Below are 21086 nucleotides of genomic sequence, written 5' to 3' on the forward strand. Positions count from 1 at the left end.
CAAATGTGAACTGAATACACACACACCCATACACACAGACATACACAAAAACACACACACTTGATAAAGGAGGAGTGGTTTGTGCATTAGCTGCCATGTTCCAGGCTTTGAAATGTACATAGGTCATGACTTGCTGTATGTTACCCAGTAGGGAATTGACACCCTGCAGAATGTGTTTAGTAGTTAGAAAAGCAGAAATATGTGGTAGTCTGGCTGCATTTTTGTATCAGTGCAGGTATTCGCCTTCTTGCCAGGGACACCAGTCTCCAAGGGGTAATGTATTAGTTCAATACCCCCAGCAGACTGATTATTTCCTTGAATTGTCTTTCTATAATAAAGCCAGTCCCCTCCTGGGTGTATTCTGTGTAAATCTGCGAGATAAACAATAGTTTGCATTTTTTGCACAGCGCTGCCACCCTGTGGTTCCTTTGTGTACACTTATCTCTTTAGTGGAGGGCTTCAAAAATAAGATCTATCTGTGAGACCTATTGCCTATAAATGAGGCACTATCTCCTGCATTAGGATTGAGTTGCCATGTATACCCCCCTTCTGGCAATTTCTTTTGTGATACTCAATAAAGTTAAGGATGCTTTTATGGTTCGTGATTCCAACCCAATTCTCCCACTCGACCAATGCGCATATCCGGCAGTGTGACCTCCGATGCACACTGGCCCAAATTCTCAAAAATGAGCACAAATGAAAGGAGCGCAGAGAATGCGTTCATTTGCTGAAATGCTCAGGTCACCGTTATTCTCAAAGGTGTCCTGCCATTTCAGGAAGGGCTGGACAAAACACACAGATGTGCTGTCCAGCACCCTTACAAACGTTAATGTCGGGGGCGTGCTCACAACCCTAATGTGTGACAGGCTCCAAGCAACCACATTTCAGAGGCAGGCCATTAAAGAGCCCATCTCGTTGAAATGACAGAGGGAAAAAACATTCCCATCCCTGTTTGAGGGATGGAAATGCAAGTATGATAGTTGCGGTTTAGACAGCAGTGGTCACACTTAAAAATACATGGATGATTTTTGCCTCCCCCTGCTCCTGTTGCAAAAGGCACAGGGGGATGACCCTAATTTGAGGGTCTTTCAAAAAGTGCATCCCATTTGTGAATTCAGGATGTGCTTTTAAATGCCCAGAAACGCCCCTATATTTGTGCAAATGTGCAAAGGGGGCCAAAGGGCATCTGAAGGAGCGCATGTAAGTTGCGGTCATTCACATTTTTGGATTGGGCTGCTCCTAGCACATCTTATCACTAGCAGCAGAAAAGATTTAGGGAATGCGGCCCACAATCTTTCAAATGAGAGGTCCTCTGAGTGTTTTGCGAGAATAGAGTCCATGGACAGCCTGGTCCATGGGCTCCAGCCCGTCAAAACCAGCAAAGAACAGATGCAGCATATTGGTACTATTTCTACAATGGCCCACAGCCCTTTCTAGCGTGAATCACATATTAATACCATCATACAGTTATATAATAATGACATGTACATGTTTATCTGGTCTGAAGTGGTTTCCCCTTCCACCATTTCTATACTGGACTGCTGATTGGTCCAGGCAATTTGATTCCATCTATCTATAGTCCTCGGGAGGATAGCTCAGGGGCAACGTGCTTGCATTGGAAGCAAGACGACGCATAGCACCACAGGCTCGATCCCTGGGTCTGCGCTTAGAAACCTCTGGGTATTAAGCGTTTTATAAATAACCTATAATATCATGGGCTGGCGATCACCACCCTATCATTCATGTAGAGCCAATTTGCATTGACTTTTACCAAAATTTGGTTCCTAATAAATTTAGATTCACTGGACGGACCTGGATGAAGTTTTCCAAAAAAACAAGTCTGGTACAGGCCCCGCCAAATTGTAGATTTCGGGGAAAACACAACAACTGGCTCAAACATAATTAAGCAAACAAAAAAAGTTATTTTCGCCTACTTCCCTTCATTTTCCAATTTAAAAAAAAAAAAGGCGCTTCCATTGCACACGTGCACCTTGATAACCTGCTCAGACAGATTTGCTGCAATAAGAAATAAATTGGGCATAAAGCGATGTAAAAAAAAAAAAAAAATATATATATATATATATATATATATATATATATATATATATATATATATATATATATATATATTTATTTGGCGTAAATATCTCAAGTAATTAGAAAGAAAAGGGGGCCCTTTTATCTTCCAAAGTGCATCACAACATTGACGCTTTTTAGAAATGAAAATTCGCCATTTTATTCTCAAGGCTAGCAATTACCTCAGTAAAACTGCTTAAATGCAGAAAAGAATAGTGCTCAGACGTATATATGGAGAAGGGAAAGGTGGAGTTTCACATAAGGGTAAGGTTTGGATGAAGGGAGCAAACATTTGTTAGGGAGTTTGAGGAGGAGTTGAAAAGTCATTGAGGATTTTCATTTTGGGCCTGGGGGAATCCTGCAGGATTATTGCAGTTACATTGCAAGATGCGATCGAAAAAAACCCTGCAGCTGGAAAGAAAAGGTGTAATAGCATAATTGGGGAACTTCAGGAGGGACGTACACAGAGGGGGGAAGTAGGGAGTCAACAAAAGTAAGAGGGGCGCACGTGTAGAATGGTAGTAGGGAAGGGGAAGTCTTTTGAAATGTTGGGTGTATGCACACCACCGCGGAATTCAGAAAATGCTATGTTTCCATGGGAACAAATCCCAGAGAAATGTGTCAGTGCCAAGGTGGTCATGTGTCCACGGGAAGGTTCCAGGCACAATACCACAGGAATGTGGGAAACACATAAAGGGGGCCTAAGTGTTGTGGAGTAGAAGAACATGCCCATGGGACATAGCTAGTTACTAGTGACGGTGAAAGGGACAATGGCAGAAGGCCTTTGCGCATGACCATAGACATGGTCTTTGACCTTAATTGATGCAATGAAGGTACTGGCCATTGCCTAAAACCATGGACAGTGGGAATGGCTGAATTAGTGATAAGGAGGATACGCACCACGGCCGAAGGCCAATCTCTTTTATTCAAATTGATGCTTAGTGAAGATGGGCTATGGCCAAAGTGCAACAAACATGCTCAAAACGAGATTTGGAAGGTTGATAGCAGGGTTTTCACATTAGGTTACAGGTGAGGAGATCGAAAGTGAACCACAAGCATAGTTGACAGATGTTGGGGTGGGCTGGAGAGCCTATTTCATTGCAAAACCTTTTTGCCGTTCCAGAGGAATCTTGCAGGATTCCTGTGTGGTTGCCGAGGAAACATCACAAGATGCATTTTGGAAACGTAGGAGAGGGTCACAAAGGATTTGCACAAAGTGCTGTAGATGGGGGTGACAGTTGGAATGCGGAAGACGTTTAAACTGTTAAAATGTTTACAACTGTGGTGATAAACATCAGACGATGCAGTACTGCAGGAAAGATTTCCGGGAGAAATGGGGTAATACGCGGTGCCATTGTGGTGGTCGTGGTTACTTGACACAAGGATTTACCAGGGCAATAACCACAAAAATGAAAGGAGAGGAAAAAAAGAGGTAATGGGCCAGTGGATTTGGCCCACTGTCTTATTTGCCTAATTGCATACTGTGGACACAGTCGCAGGTTGTGGCCGATGGAATATGGTTATTTACTAGGCAGGTGGTATGGGCTTTGGCCATACACCAAAGACCATGGTCTTTTTGCATTATTGTTGCAACGTGGACAGTAGGCTTGGCCGATTGCTGGTGGGATCTGCTTAGTTTGTATTCAGAGGCAAATGGGCCATGGCTGTAGGTCCTGGGCCACAGTATTTTTGCCTTACTTTTGCAACGTGGAGAGTGGACATGGCAGGAGGTTACGGGCCATGGCCATAGGCCGAGTGTCCCTCTGTCTTTTATAATAATTGGTTGTTAGGCCAATGAGCACATGCATGAGATTATATCACAGATCAACAATGTGATCAAAAATGACATTATCAGGAACATTGTCGGGCGTGTTTGTCATTATAACCTAGAATTTCACGGCTTTTGTTTCTATGAATCGGATCATGTTATCTATTTCGTAACTGAAAATGTTTCACTGAATAATATATTATTATTAATATTACAGGGTCTGCAATAGCAACCCTGTAGTTCTGATTAAGTTTACTTTCACAAAGGAAGAGCACTTTTGTGTGGCTTATAACGCACAACTTTGGCGTGGTTCAAATAATCCGTCCTCAACCTTATAGAAACATATAGACCAAAATCTGAATTATTTTGGGAAGTTTGGTGGGGTTTCATCAAGAGGGGTCTAAGTCAAAAGGGGTGCAGAGTCCCAAATTTTTCAAAATACGGATAGACTTGAATAGTGAAAAAATGTTGTTCACTTCTACAGTATAGACTGGTAGATGGATTTGCAGCAAACTTGTATGAGGAAAAGCGGCCTGGTATCGAAAGCCAGCTTTTTAAATTTTGATATTAATATATCCAGCAGATTTTTTTTAAAAAATCCTAACAAGTAGCTAAAAAGAATTCGTGATAGCTCGATTCGGTCAGCAGACTCACTTCCAGACTAAACTACCAGGGCGGTTTTGTAAAATTTGCAGACACTGCGTACAGATGTCTGACTGGTCAAACTGCAAACTGCACTCGTAAATCACGGACAATGCAATGGAAAAATATCAAAAAAGCATATAATTACAGTTGTCCTACAAATGAAATGACTTCTAATGAGTTGATGGGAGGTGTGGCTAGAAGAGTTGTCTGATACAGTTGTGGAAAAAAAACATGTTTTTAGGGTGTATGTGCGAAGTTCATGTAATTGAATTGTGGTGACATTGGTTGAGCAATGTAAGCGAGATGAATTCATATTAAAACACAACCCTATTGATTAATTGCTGGTGGTAAACATTATCAAAGATGCCCTTTGTAGACATATTTCTAATAGTTCTGCAACTTTTGGTTCAGGCCATCACAGCCAATTATATTTTTGGTCAGAATTACCCACATACAATATTAAAACATTTTCAGAAGCCATCTAAAATAGAGACCACACTTAGTCAGAGCCATGGCACTTTGAAAAGGAAAAGGAACTGAAAAGAAAACTATTGGAGCCATATCTAGACAGCAGCAAACTCCATGTCCTCATGACCAAATTAGAAGAGATTGTTAAATATTCTGTTGCATGACTTCCCCTACATTTAGATACGCTTCAGCGTAACTTTGTTACCCATCCTAGCCTTGCCTCTCTATCTACATAATCTACTAGAGACACTAATTAGAGAAGGTGTGATGTCACATGTCAACAGACATGTAAAGAAAAAGAATGATGAGCTGGACCAATGGCAAACACTTCTGCCTTTCCAAGGCTTGTGGTCATGACATGGAAGAAGAAACACAGCAAAAAGAATACTAGCATTTCTCCTTCTAGATAAAACAGAAATGTCCACAAATAAAATGTTAACATACCAATACATTATAGCCACAGGAAGTAAAGTAGTCACAGTCCTAACCTTAAATCAGATCTCAAGCAAGGGAGAATGCATCCCAAGAGATATGAGCTGCCACTGAAAAACAAGCGATTACTCTTTCAAGAGATTCAACAGCAAATCCAGGAATGATGGATTCAGCTCTCGATATTTAAATAGAATATGTATATGAACATCATCAAATGCTATTAATGTATGCCTGGAATAACAGACTCTTCTCCTGATATTTTAAATGCACTCTCTAACAATAAAGTATTTCAATAGAATCTCAGAGAATATACAATTTCCCTCCCATATATGCACCCGTAGATCATTTTCACACTAATCCGCAATAACCCAGGAATTAGGGATTCCTCTCCTATGTACTTATTCCAAGCCCAACAAATATATATATATTTGCAGATAGACTCTGCTGCAAAATCGTAAACCTGCCAGAATTCTAGAGGATCCAGAAAGCACAGAATTATCTTGTGAACTATTAATTAGAATCCCAAAAATAGCATTATGAATCACCCAGCAGATTTAATCTCTTCTACTGTAATCATTTAGTTAGGAAAAATTCCCTGATTTAATATCCATGAAACAGGTGAGAGGGGTTAATGCATTTGATGGTAGGAACTGTAGATATGTATTTGGCAGACGTGCCCCTGTCTTTGAACATTTGTCTGTCTCCCTTTGCCTAGGATGGCATGAACTTAAACAAAATGTAAGACCCAAGCATTCACCTCGTGGCAGAGTGCAAAAGACAGTTCAACAGGTGACAGAGTGAAGACAGAATGCCACAAGGATAGCACGGACCATCAGAGTCTACAGGACATTGGGTGGCGATTGGTACGACTGGGCACCTCTGCTCAAAGAAAGTCACGGTCATGCCAATAACTGTATTTACAACAAAAGTTGGCTTTCAACCCCAACCCAGTCCCTTCCTTTGCAGGCAAAACCCCCAGTCTCAAATCCTCCCAATCCACACTCTGCTTGCTCAGCCGGCCTCCTCCTTTGTCGCCTCTGTTTCCGGAACTGCTATGGCAGGGACAGCCTCCTCTTCTCCATTGCACGTAGGCAAAGCTTCTGCAACTTCATCTGGCTGTGCCAGAGGGGCCTCCTCTTTCAGGACACTAGCTGGAGGGTTGGGGTCAGTGATCAAAGCTGTCGCCATGGCTGGAGGAGCGCTTTCTGTGGGCTGGTTTGGGTGTCCTGGTTCTGCCTGCTCTGTTGCCCGCAAGCGCTTCATGATTGTGGTGACCCTCACCGCTTTCTGGGGGACAAAGAAACAAATGTATGATGAGCAAAGTCAATGGATGCATCTCTTTATTAGTGATTTATAAGATGTTGCCTGCAAAACACTGTCACTTTATAAATCAGTCCTATGCCCTAGACCAATTACGAGAAGATATCATTTCATAAACAATACAAATGATAACTTTTTCAGTTTCCTGGATCTTGCCAAACAGTTTTCCTGCACTTATCAGACCTACCCTGTCTGCTGCCTTAAACTTAGCACTTGCAAATTGCTGGCTGCACTACCACTGTTTGTTGCCTTTATTATTTATTTATTGTTATTTATCTGTTTCTCCTCTGCTTCGCACTTTCCACTTCTCCCCCCTTCCATGCACTTTTTCCCTCCCCCTCTCCCATGCACTTGCGCGTTCTCAATGTCACTGGGCCTAGTAAGATCACTGTTTTGTTCTCCCCTATTCCTCTCCCTTGCCTTGTCGCGCTCTGAAACACTTGTGTACGAGCGCGATAGAAATAAAATATCAATATCAATTTTAGTCCCTCATTAATAAATGGGGGATCGAATTGTGTGTAATTGATTCTACTTAGTGAACAATGCTGTCATAACAATCAATTGATTCCAAGTTCAGCTTACACTTAAGATATGTGGAATTATTTCAGCCACACAATATGCACTGTTCCTTGTGTGTCAGAAAGCATAGGACTGGGCATTCATCATTGTTAGCATCCCCTCAGACTCTGAAACACACAATGTTGTTGATATGAATCCATATCACATTATGCACCCTCGGTTATCTTGATGAACTTTTATGCAATGCACAATATGAGTACAACCACGATTATATTGGCAATAACATAACCTTTCTCAATTATCAAGAAAACATTCCATATACATGCCCCGGGTTATTTCTAGAGTGAACCATAGTCTGTCCCCTACATTTTCCAAACATTCCTTATACTCCAAAGCACAGCTTCATCCCATGCAGGGTCAATTGAAATAGAGCCTGTATGGTTCATTCGTCTGAGCAGCCTAGGGCCAGGCCTCGGGCTTTTAAGCCTTGGTGTGGCCACCTGGGCAAGGAGAACTTTAATGCCCTGTCACATCCTCCCCAATGACGAGGTCCTCCCCCAATCTCCAATGCTCTAGTTCTCCTGTAAGGCGAATGAGAGGCTGTACACCTGCCTGACCGATTAAGCTCTTTCCCAGCATCTGATGTTAGTGCTGGGTTCTCCAGGCTAATGTATGCATTAGGGAGAACGAGAGTGAATGGGTTGAGTTAAGAGGGAGAGCTGTGTCTGAATGAGAACTCTGTGTCTGATTGAGAACTCTGTCCCTTTCTCACTGAGTTACCTGATGATGTCATGACTCCCTGCCAAAACCTGTTTCTTTTCACGGTCACTTCTTGTTTTTTCTTTCAACCTCCAATGTTCTCTCCCACCTCGTCTCCATCCTTATTCCATTCCCCTGTTCCACACCTTTCCCACTCCTGCTCCCTGATAAACAGTTTCGTAGCAGCATTAAGTGCTATACAATAAACGAACAAACATGATTGGCTTTTACATTCCTGCATCACATGAGTTGCAGACAGTTTCCTCTCTCCCTTCTACATTACATGTCAATCAGACTGTCTATGGGTAATTCAGATTGGAGGTCCAACTAGTGATTTACAAGCATATGTATTGTGCATTTAATTCCAAGACCACCGGATGTACCCCTTTCCACCATGATACAATTCATTGATGTGCCTGGCTAGACATATGAATCTGTTTAGTTCCTTATCTGTAGGTGGTCAATGGTTGGTGTGCTGAAATCTACTTATCCAATGATACCACAAATCACTTTGCACCATTGGCCTTGGTCCGTTGGGCACTCTCGCATGCCGTGAAATGTGTGGGAGTCTGGTGTTGCATATTGAAAGCATAAACCTGTGGTGAACAGTTCTTAAACAAAGGAAAGATATTAAGCATTAACATATGTCAATTCATACCTATTGGGTTTGACATGTTTTATTTGTGCAATATGTCGCCATTTTATTAGTAAAAGCAGCACAATGCTAACTGCCAGACGACAATGTGCACTAACCTGCATTATGTGCATGTTAATGCTTGTTGTTAAAACAGAGTGCTCATAGAATTGTATACAGTGCAAAGCTCTGTTTTATAAAACACAATGGGCCACGTTATGAGTTTGGTGGTGCGATAAAAAAGTGACAGTAATTCCATTACTCCACTTGTTTTTCTTCCGGTAATAGAATTACAGCTTCTTTTACCCACCACCGAATTCCAAGTTTGGAGGACTGATCTGCATCAAAATACTGGAGCTAAATTCTCTTCTGTGTGGTATTACTGAAAATGATAAATCTTCCAAAAATATCCCATGGAGTCCTGTGGGCTCCAAAAATAGGCATTGACACCGCCCTGCCACCATTTATAACTGAATGGCAGTAATGTTAATGAAGTTTGGCGGCAAAATGGCAGATTTGGTTCCATGTGTTAATATCCCCGCAAAAATATCGCCATACAAAAATATTGCCATATTTTTGGGGCGATATTAATGCATGGAATCTAAGGGGGACACCCCCGCAACCCCTGCATTATTTTTAAAGGAGCCCTCAAAGAATATCGCCTATTGCCGTTCCAGACAACCATATATACAGCGATATTTTTGGTGGGGATAATATGTAGTGACTATCACTGATTTACCACTAAACCCATAATGAGTCCAAATTTGTTATTTAAAAAGAAACAATTCAGTTTGGCTGATAGGTTTCAGTAGCATTGTATTATGCACTTTTCCAGTTAGCGGAAATTCTCTGTTATTAGAACATACGGGACATTTAATTTGGCTCTTGAGCTACTTTGTAGATTAACATTTGTACAATGCATCAGTATGCTTTTTCTTTGCAAGTCCATGTTGTTGGCACTTTTAAGAAATACAATGTTATCCTATGGGATATTGACATGCCAAAAGTCAAGAGGAAATTAACCTTGGCCTTCAAGTTAAGTTTACATTCAGAAAATTGATAATTGTCGGGTAAATGTGGGAGGGCACTTTGGGATTATCCTCTGATTGACATGAGAGAGTAATTTTTGCAAATCAGTGCAAACTCTATGAAACTCACACCGCAGTGTCCCCTATTCACTATTTGATGGTGGACTCCTTCAATTTTGCGTGGACAGAAGATAACAGTTTTGGGGAGGTGATGCAGATTACAGACATAATTGACCACTGGCCCGGAAATTCTTGAAATCAGAAGGAAATCAATGGGAAATAGTCCTGCAGAGCAGTTTCAATGAAGAAAACTAGTGATTAAGACAAAAACGCTCATCAATCAGATTCAACTGGCAGGGAAATTTGAAACACCGACAAGACAGCACAGACCGACACGAATACATCAAAACCATCCCACAAAACCATCCCACAAGTCCGGAGTGACTGGCAAGGAAATAAAGATGATTAAAGTGGGTTTGATAGATGGGCCTTAACACTTTATATTTAGGTGCACAGGAGAGCAGAGGAAACAGACCACTGAAGAACAGTCAGAGGCTGTCCCTGAGAATCCAGGTGGAGCAGAGCTGCGAGGCCCAGCTGATTCATGATGATAAAGGAAAGCAAGCAGGTAATACAATGCATTTATCATAGCAGCTCAGATCTTGTACATTGTCAATTTGTTCAAATTGTAATGTTTGTGCATGCTTCAATAGTTTTGAGGCAGAAATAAAAAACAAGGTTGAACTGCTTTGATGATTAGAAACAGACAAGATTCAAATGATTTCCCCATGACAGAGTACATCTCATGGGCATATGACAATTTTCAATTCGTTCAATAGTTTGATGGCTTTATTAATTCTTTTTACCAATTTTTGCAACATCTTTTCCATGGTTACACAATTTAGAGACAGCATGATGCGTTTTTGTCAAGTAGTTTTTCCGATGTCCATTTACTGGTGAAACACTGATGTTATATAATACAGGGACATTCCTCAGGACAACTCGAGAGCTCTTGAATGTATCACTTTTCTTATTTGTGCAGCTATGTTTGCAGCTAAATAACTCACACTGTAAGAATTGTGCTGTTGGAAGTGACAGCCCAAACTCCCACCCTGCTTTTCTGTCAAGAACCTTCGATTATGGAGAAATCATGTTTTGGTGGTGAGACTGGACAGAGCACAGATGTCTTTTGTAACGGTTCATAAATTGCTGTGGAGAAGGTAGTCACCCTATAGAAATACCCCAGTGGTGCAACGCAGTTCTGCAAAGTGTGGCAGCTAAGTGCTGCAGTCATCCCTTTGGTGAGCTTTGGTGGTGAGCCTGGATGGAGTGTTGGAGTCACTTTTCACTGTTCTTCATGAGCTGTGCATAAGACAGTGACACCATAAAAAAATGTGCAGTGGTGTGAAGCGATTATGTGAAGTGCAGCAGTGAAGTGCTGCAGTTATGGCAATCGCTACATGTGAGCACCTAAAGAGCCTAATACGGGATGAAATTGTGGAGTGTTTTGAGTCATTGGAGGTCATTACAACCTTGGTGCTAAGTGCACCAACTTTACCACCATGGTGTAAACTATGTTTACACCATGGTGGATGGCGGATTTACCGCCCCATTCCAAGGTGAGTGGGACGGTAAATCCCCATTTCCCATTTTCCCTTCCCCATTCCCATTTTTGCCCCATAGGGCATAATGGGAGTGGGGAAGGCGCTAATTACGCCGCAGTAAATTACGGCGGCGTAATTAACACCATGGCGGGTTAGCGCCATGGACTTTAACGCCTGCCAAAAGCAGGCGTTAAAGTGGGAATCCGGTGTTAAGGGTTAACGCCGTCGTTAACCCTTAACGCCGGGGTTGTAATGACCTCCATTGACTCCTGTACAGCATAGATGGAAACGATGGTAAGTGATTGGGATATAATTAAAGAAGTAGGGTGCCTAAATTGATAGTCCTGAGCAGTTGGAAAGGCAAATGAAACAGAGTGATCAATACTCCTTGGGAGGGGGCAAGAATAAGATAAGAACATGACTTCCTTGTTTAAACCAGTCTTAACCTCAGAGGAAAAAAAATACAAAACTGATAAAATATTCAGATCATTATCTCAATCTCTGCTTTTGAGTTCAGGTCTATCTGAATGTTACTCTAACTTGGACATTGGTGTATTGCAAGCACACATAGCCTGGAAGAAAGGAATGTTTGAGATGGTGAAGATGTTGAGGTCTTGTCTCGTAATTGTTCACAAGACAGGGGAAATCTTAGAAGGTAGATGAGTCGGGTCTTATCTGATATTCTCAAGATGTGTTAAGATTCCAACATCAGATTCCTTTCTATCGCATATGGGAGACTCGCATTCAACATGTTTAACATTTGTTCCTTCCTCTTTAGGTGCCCTTCATCATGTACTACATGTACTACAGTCTCCAATAATACTCAACAATGTCTTATTGGCTGAAATCAGCACTAAGGCGAATGTAATTGAAATGCATTTGGGACAAATGTGCTGGAGTTTAAAGACATTGTATATCAATAGGAGTAAATGATGTGGGAGAGGGTTTTGAGTTGTCTATTATCCCATCTAGTCCCTCTGCCCAACATCTATTGGAACACTCGTATCTTGATGTTGCTTTGAGCCTGATCCAAAAAGACGAGGGTATAGTAAGCAAGCAGTGTTGTAGTAAAACAGGCATTACTTCCCCTCTACCACAGGTTTTGATTTGCAGAGCCAGATTAGCAAAAGTAAAGTAAATACTTCACCAAAGCCGAGGAAAAGAAGGGCATATTTAACAACAAAAAACATGAAGAATAAAAATAAGCACATAAAGAGGCTAAAAAAGAAAATGACAGATCCCAAACAAGTCATTATCAATGAGGTTGACTCTATTCTCTCTATTGGAATTCATTTTGATTTGGAAAAAAAAGTAGAACAGAAGAAATACGGAAGTAAGAATTAAACATGGCCATAGAAGTACTTTAAAGGATCATGGAACAAAGGATATTTGAGCCTTCTTTAATGAACCCAATATAGGTGATGGCAAGATGATTGAAAGGAGAAATATTGTTAGTTGTGATCAAGAAGGCTTGCAAGATTCCCAGAGTATTTACTACGTGACTCAATCTGGTGAGGATGTTAAGTATTGAAACTCAATGAGGCTGTGAACGCTCACTGCAGTCATCTTTTGTGGAATATGTTGTTCTTCTTCTTTTGGAAGGAGGCCCACCAATAAGGCTCCAACTAGGATTAGTGGAAAATGTTTGGGACTGCCCTGTTTCATCGAATAATTGTACCCCGAAAGGCCGACTTCACTGAACAGAGGTCTGTCAGGCAACACAGCGTGCACTGTTAATATACATATGGGGAAGGAGCAGGGAGCATCTTTGCTGTGCTGCTGGAGAAGTATGGAGGAAAATTGAAGAGGGGAGAATGTATGTGACAGGCCGTGAGGGGAAGTTGAGTGGCAGGGCCTATCCCCCAGATTGGAAACCGTGAGGAAAGGGCCTTGCAAAGGGGATGTAATTTCCATGCAGTGCCAAAACCAGGCCCAGTGAACCGGGCTTCGTTGAAAGCGGCCTGCAGGGAAATCACATCGAACCAAAATGTTACAGCCTATAGAAGTGAGATGGTGAAAGTCCCTACAAGAATGTTTGATCATATAGGGAGTAATCAAGTGCAGGATACAATATTTGTATTAACCCTTAGCAAAAGGTGGAACCCCTGTCACTCTTTTTTGAAACCTCTGACATGTCACCATTGAATTGTAGACAGATTCACTGTTTTTTGAGGTTCATCCTCTAAGACTCATTTTAACCATGACGTATATTTTAAGGATGATGATCATTTATATTGTTTATATGTATATTTGAAATCAGCTGTGCTAGACAAAATGATTTTAGCTGAGTCTGAACTGCACAGGAAAATGGCAGCCCACGTGAGGGGACATAATGAACTCTCTAAAGCACAGCCTTTGTCACAAAATGCCTGCCTATCAAGGACATATCACTCTGTGCAGAAAAGTGGCAATGCCGGCCAGTGCCTCTAAAGTCATGGTAGTTTGGGTGCACTGCAAAAAAGAAGAGAATGGGGGAGCCAGCCCCCTGCCACTTATGTACCCAATGAACAAGGTGTCACAAGAAGAAGAAGCTAGCAATTCTGAGAGCACTTTTTGCAGCTTCTCATGGGTTGCTCTGAGATGTTGGTTCGTACACTGTTTTATTGTTATTTATTTGTTGGGTATTCATAATGAGCCTATACAGGCAAATGGTGTTTCAAGGCACATCAAGACAGGGCGATGGGGGTGGTACATACAGGGGAGGGAAAAAACAGTTTGAAAATGAAAATAAAAACACGATTCTCAGTAAAAGGAGGCCAGGTTCCGAGTAAGGTTGGGCCATGCTCACTAACTGGAACCCCCATGGCATCGGGCCCCAGCTCAGGCATGAATGGGGGCAATGGATCACTGCTCTCTTTTGTCTACATCAGGGTTGACCAACTCCAGATATCAAGGGCCTGAAACCTGGCGGGTTTTCAGTATTTAGAATCATTGTATGTACATTTCTCTCATGAATATTAATGAGGGGTATCCTGAAATCCAACATGATTCTGGGCCGTGAGGCCTGGAGTGCGACAACCCTTTTCTAGATGAAGCTATAGAGGAGAAAGGAAAGGCTTGGACCAGGAGCACAGCACATTAGCGCTGGGCTCCCACAGTAGTGAAGCGAGGCCAGAAACCACTTAGAGGAGACCCCCCCCCCGGACTCTGGAGTGCAATCGCTGTGAGGAAGGAAAAAAAGGCAAAACACTGCATGTACACTGCAACCATCCCAATAACTGAGCCCTGCACAAGCAGCAAAACATGTACTGGACGTTTACAGCTAAGTGTCCAGAGAGCTGCTTCTTAGTGATCACCCTTGATTTTGGCTCTGGACTCGCCCCATGATAAGGTACTGTTCAAATAAGTTAAGTAGACAAGGATTGATTCAGAGCAGTGATTCAATGCAGATGTGTCGGTAGGATGCTGTTGCTGGGTCTCACCTGTGCGCCTGGTTACCAGGAAGGCAATCAGGTGTGAGCCCAGCGCCACCCAGACACAACTAAGCATCAGGGATGAACAATGGATCCTGACAGGAATGTTCCAATGCACTGTGTTGCTGAATTTTCTCCTGAATATAACGTGCTTACCAGCTCATTTAAGCACAGGATGAGAAATGTTAAAGTGTCTTTGTAGTGTCTAATTGGAAAGGGATAATCCAGGTCACGACCGATGGGAAATATCTGGAGCAAAATTGCTAGCTGCGAGAGTTCCTTTCAGACTGAGAGAGGAAAATCATCCTTGCAACACCACTTGGTTGAAGAGAAAAACACCTAGTTGAATCGAATGATAACATCTTGTTTGTACCATCCCAAAACTGCATGTAATCCTTTTCCATCGAACAAAGCACTATTGTGCTTAACCTATTCAGTAGCATAACTAGACAATTGCAATGTACTATATCTTGGCCGCCCAAAGGATCACATTTCGTGACTCCAAAAATGACAAAATAAGTAATAGAAGATAGCAAATCTTGGCATTTCTTGGGTGGCTGCACTTGCTGCCACAGGTAAACTGGATTAAATGTGTAAGGTGTTGTGTCCTGTTCTTCTGGCCTTTCATTATTTCAAAGACCTCCCCTTCCTCTAATAGAAGGGCATTGAGTACATACCATCACAGAAATGTCGCTCTTCTAATGTTAGAGTACTGGCTGTGCCCCCCACCCAAAAAAAACAACAGCTTGGAGGCCTCTCTTTTCTTATCCTGCATCCAGACTCTGGAATTTACTTCCCACCCATCTGAGGTATGTGGATGGCCATCTGTGTTTTTGGACAAAAGCTCAAAACATAGTTATCGCCTTATAATAATGTCTATAACATATTAATGTTCCTTTTTTTTGGGCATAGTTCTGTCTTTTCCACAGCAATGAGATGAACATTATACATATAATATGGCAAACTAGGAAAGTAAATGGTTTGGCCAATTAATCTGGAAGTCTGCTAACGTGTAGGAGAGATCAGTTTGAGAGAAAAATCTAAAAGATTGCTGAATGCTTTGTCTCAGACACTGCGATGGGAGAGGCCATCTTAGAGGAGAGATTTCTGAGTTTGCCAAGAGCTATATATCAAACACTGTCAAAGGCCATGTTGGGAAAGAGGGCTTTATAGCTTGCTACTGACCAGGAGACTGCACTCGCTGATGTGGCAGGATTGTTATGCAGCGCTATTTTGTACTATGCTATGGTATGCTATGGTATGCTATGGTATGCTACCTTTGTCTCTCTCATACATTCAAGCCTCAGATCCACCATTTTGCCTTTCCCTCTGCCTTCCTCTGTACTGAACTCTGCTGACATGCCCAAACCGCCCATGGTGTGGATTGGACGAAGTCCCCGTAAGAAAACAAAGGGACGTGTCAGACCTTCTTTTCCTTTTGCTCTCTACAAGTATAGCATTAGCACCATATGTGGTATATAACAGTCGGAATTCTGTGAATGCCACTTATCCATAGTACAATACGATGTACCAGCCAATGACCCTGCAAGGCTTTCGTCACAAGGTCTCAAGTAAGATGTTGACAGCTATTGCCAAATGTCTGCAATTTCATGCCAAGTACCCCCCACCATTTTGCAAATGCTATAATATAAAGTGATTACATAGGATATGCTATATAACCTGCACTCTAATGGCTGTCCCTTGATATCAGTCTATGTCTAATCTCCTTATTTTCTGCACGCCGAAGCTGAGGCCAAAGCTACTCTTGATGGTGCCCGTGACTGTGGCCAAACTGAGCAGGATTTTTCTGTGGGCTGCCCTCAACCATGTCCACAACGCATGACTGCATGGCCGAATACACACCTGTTGACTGCCGAATTTGCCAAATCTGCATTGTGGGTCGAGAGCGGGGAGCCATGGAGGATCTCAGTTGCAGTGCATGGCTGTGAACCTATTCCCCTCGGGCTGATCTGTAATACAGCCTTCCTTCCTTGCCCTTAATTTCTGTCACTTTGTTTTTCTCTGCATTACACTATATTTTGACTAAAATGTTGATTTGCCATGTCATGTGTTCGCTGTCTCTCTACCGACACCCCCTGGTATATTTTGCATTTGTCTGTTTCTAAGTAGATAGCAGTGCTGCATATTTTATGTTATTGCCTTGCTCTGTTTGTCACATTCTTCATGTCTGTCATGCTTCTATGCGCTGTTTGTGGGCTGCAGTGTAGAGATATGTTCAAATTAAGGGCCCACAGTTGAAATTAGTGCTGCAGGCTTTTTCTGTGCATAGCTATTTCTAATGCCTTTGCTGAGAGACCAATGGGGTAACAATTAGCGAGTACAGAGATTTTGGCAGACAAGTTCAAGACAAACAGGTATATTTCCCATATTTTAGCAGAGCAGGCCCCTGCAGTCGCAGTCACAGAGCCACTGACAGGGTGCCACAGCCCATGACCCCCCTCTCCACTGTTTCAGAGCAGCTCCCTGCAGACACTGAAAAGCACTAGCATGGTGCCTAGGCACCAAACTTAAAACAAAGATAAAGATAAGCAGTGCTTGTGTAGTTCTATTCTGTAGTTTTAATTTGGGTATGGTCGTTCACTGACTCCCGCTGTTCCCTCAATGAAGATATGCACATTTTAGAGGGCCTTGCTTGCAACCATCTTGTATGTGTTGTTAATGGCTATTTGTCATGTTATGTTAATACGGCTTCTGCTGCTGCTGCTGTTGTTTATTGTTTTCTCTTCCCACCTTTGATGGTAATGTTTTGATTTCTATTTTTGGTTTGCCATGTTAGGTTTAACCATTTACGTTGCTGTTCAGTTTGCAGTTCACACTGTTTAAAGATGATGTTTTGATCCTCATCGCATTTTCTTGTGATTCAGGCTAACAGCCCCTGTGTGATGTCACAGTCTATTTCTGGTGAGCAAGCTATTGGGACATGCTACTGTTTCCAGGTTGAGTGAGTTTCAGAGTCACTGTGCCCATGGTTAATCTGTGCCACCAAATAAAAATGGGCTCTGAGCCATCCACAAAAACACTTACACCTGCAGTAGGGACCGATGCCTTAGTCATGTTTTCAATGTATGGGATGTTCACCTGTAAATATTTAAAAGATTGGAATTTTTTGGCTCAGGTTCAAAATAAGTTTCAGTGGCCTCTGGAGGAATAATTTCATGTGGGTCATCTTGTTGTCTTCTGCAAGGTTTTGGAAAAAAGAAGTCTAAGGTGTCTGATGGTCATTGGTCAGCTTATTTTGCCTGGTACAAAGTTGCGTGACAGTCAGACTAGATCACTGAGGAACTGTCAGGCTAAGCTAGAAAGGGTATTAGAACAATGCAAGTATCCCTCCAAAGCCAGATGACCAAAAAGTAAACACACTCGCAAAACAGGTCTCTACTAAAGTGTTTCTGCAGACAATGTTAAAGACTACACTTCAGAAACACCTACAGCACCACCTGGTGACCTGTTAGATAAACTACCACCATTCTTCTTGCCTCTCCTGAGTGCCCACATACCACCTATTCCCTAACAGATGGACACACCACCCCTTACGCTAAAGTGAGCTGACATGCCAGCCCAGCCACCTGCCACACTTTCCCACCACCCTCCCCTGCCTCTCACAAACATGTCTGCATCCCCAGCCACTCCATTTTCCTTTCCCACCATGACCTCTCCGTCCACTCCTCACGGAGACTTAACAATATCTCCTCCCCTGCCCCACCTACATGTCTGCCTTCAGCGGCCTCTACCTACACACCAACTTGGACTCACTCCCAATCGAGTGGATTCCCACCTCAATCTACAGCCACTCCCCTGCCTACCCCACAGTCTTGCAGGCACATGTCTGACTCACTTTGCCAAAAATACATAGATGACTTACAGGCACCTTCCAACTCGTACGCTTTTAGCTTCAGGCCAGGACAATTTACCAGGCAAGATATTGAATGATCACATTCATGGTGCCATCAGCCTCATGGCTTTGCAGATACAGCATGCTCAACAAATGACTGCCTCTGGGGTCCAGGGATGCCCGGGTCCCCACAGCAAGCTGAAACCCAACCTGATCCTGTCGCTTTTCACCAGGGCCACCAGCCACAACAGACCTCTGCACACCCATTTTTACCTGCCCAGCAAATCCAGCAATGATCTACCAAACCTGCCAGACCATAGCAATATGATCGCACTACTCCTCACAATGATTTAATTCCTCATGAAAATTCAAATTTCTAGCCTCCACCCATGCCACCACCCTCTCCGCCTCCTCCTTCTCCTAATGGGGGCTAAAAGGACATGCATATCTCCTATGGTCTGCAATGACAGTGCCAGAGGGACCCTGCCACGCTGTCTGCTGCTTTGCTCCTGCTGGTCTGGTCTGTTCCCTATCTCAAATGTGACATCCAATCAAAAATGGAGAAATGTATAATTGACACAGGTTCCAGGGGCTCCACGCTGCGAGATGACAAATTTCCAAACATTGTTGTTTCAAAGGAAATTGTTAATGCTGTTGGGATATCTGGCACCACTATTCCACGCACATTATCAAAGGAATTGTCTGTTTCTATTGGTCCCATCACTGAACATCATGCCTTTCTGTTGAGCCCTTGCTCACCTGCAAATCTGTTGGTTATTGATCTGCTATGCAAAATGCATTGTACCACCTATTGTTCTCCTGATGATATGTATCTAGAGGTTCCACAATCTAGACAAGCTCAATGTGTGTTTCTCCTCCAACAACCCACTCACCCGTAGCCTTCTACAGAGCCTCCTTCACTCCTCACACCCAAAGAAGCTAAACAGGTACAACACCTTTTTTACTCATTGCCAGTTACCCTCTGGGCAGCACATGCCAATGAGGTAGGCCACATTCTCTATGCTAAACCTGTTTGCATAAGTTTCCATCAGGAAGTCCCTCTCGTGCCCCATTAGAGAATATCCCCTCAAGCAGAGGAAGGTATCAACACTGTCATCTCTTCCCTCATTGATCAGGGCATCCTGTACTACACCACTAACCCTTGCAATACTCTGGTGCTCACGATTGAGAAAAAGGGCACAGACAAATTCCGTTTTTCTCACGATTTGCATGCCCTTATTAAGGCAGTAATACCCTCAAATCCAGTGGTCCTGGACCCCTTGACCATTCTCTCCTGTATCCCACACAGCATCCAATTCTTGACTTGCATTGACCATGCCTCTGCCTTCTTCTCGGTCCCCATCCACCATGACTCTCAGTATCTCTTTGAATTCACTTACAAGGGATGTAAGCTCACCTACATGCCCCTTCCATTGGGCTTTATTGACTCCCCATTTCTCTTCTCCCAGATTCTGCAGGAAGGCCTACAGGATATTGCCTTCCCAGGGGGTTCCACTATAATCCAATACATGGATGACCTACTGTTAGCATCACCTTCCTGTGAGGTCTCCCTCGCCGACTGGATGACCTACTGTTAGCATCAACTTGCTTTCAGAACTCCATCGCCGACTCCAAAGTGCTCCTCACTGCCCTAGCATCAAATAGTCACAAAGTGAGCAAGGCCAAATGCCAGCTTGCTGCCTTGCCCCTTCTCATATCTCCTGCATCTTAAAATGTCCCATGCCCACCACTAATAGACAGGTATGCTCCTTTTTGGGAATGAGAAATCTCTGCCACCCTTAATCCCTGATTATGCCTCTACTGTAGCACCTATGCAAAAGATTATACATGACTTCCCGCCAGACACACTCATATTGTCTTCTGATGTTTCCACAGCCTTCTCCAAGATCAAGACTGCTCTCTCCCTTGCCCCTGCCCTCACCCTTCCTGACTACTCTAAATCATTCACCCTGTTCTGTGATGAGAAAGTGTGGTATGCCTTAGACATACCCACACAGAAGCATGGGGACCTACAACACTATGGGCCTCATCACAACCTCGGCGGTAACCCTTAAATCCGGCGGTAGCGCTATTACTGCCGGATTTAAGGGTCTGCCGAATCAGGGCTTCGGCGGATTTCAAACCAGCTCTGAGCTGGTGTGAAATCCGCCGAGAATTCATGCTAATACCGCTGGCGGGAAATCCACCGGCGGTATGAGTGCAAAATTTCCCCATCGAGCCCAATGGGGAATGGGGCATTCCCGAATGGTCTCAATGGGGAATGGGGACTTCCAAGTCCGCCCAACTCGTGATCCCGCGCTATTAGCGCTGGGGCTATGGCGGTCGCGCTAATAGCCCCAGCGCTAATAGCGCCACTGCTACCGCCAAGGTTGTGATGAGGCCCAATGTAGCTTATTTTAGCTCACAGTAATACCCTGTAGCCTTGGCCATAACCACATTTCTCAGAACGGTAGCTGCCACTGCCCTTCTCCTTACAAAAGCTGACAACATCACCCTAGCACACCACATAAACATAGCAGTACCACACTCTGTATTACCACTCCTCC

General features: G+C 43.2%; 1 protein-coding gene across 1 annotated transcript in view; it reads right to left on the reverse strand.

Annotated features, from left to right (window-relative positions):
- Positions 1-2130: 2130 nt before the first annotated feature.
- The window catches only part of CAMKV (CaM kinase like vesicle associated), a 753994-nt gene continuing 735038 nt past the window's right edge, over positions 2131-21086 (reverse strand). The window contains exon 11 of the mRNA XM_069644141.1: positions 2131-6676. Within this exon, the coding sequence (XP_069500242.1) occupies positions 6401-6676 (276 nt within the window). The 3' untranslated portion in view covers positions 2131-6400. The remainder of the gene's footprint in view (positions 6677-21086) is intronic.

This window comes from Ambystoma mexicanum, chromosome 2p (assembly GCF_040938575.1).
Source record: "Ambystoma mexicanum isolate Mex_15411 chromosome 2p, UKY_AmexF1_1, whole genome shotgun sequence".
In the NCBI taxonomy this organism is placed as follows: domain Eukaryota; kingdom Metazoa; phylum Chordata; class Amphibia; order Caudata; family Ambystomatidae; genus Ambystoma; species Ambystoma mexicanum.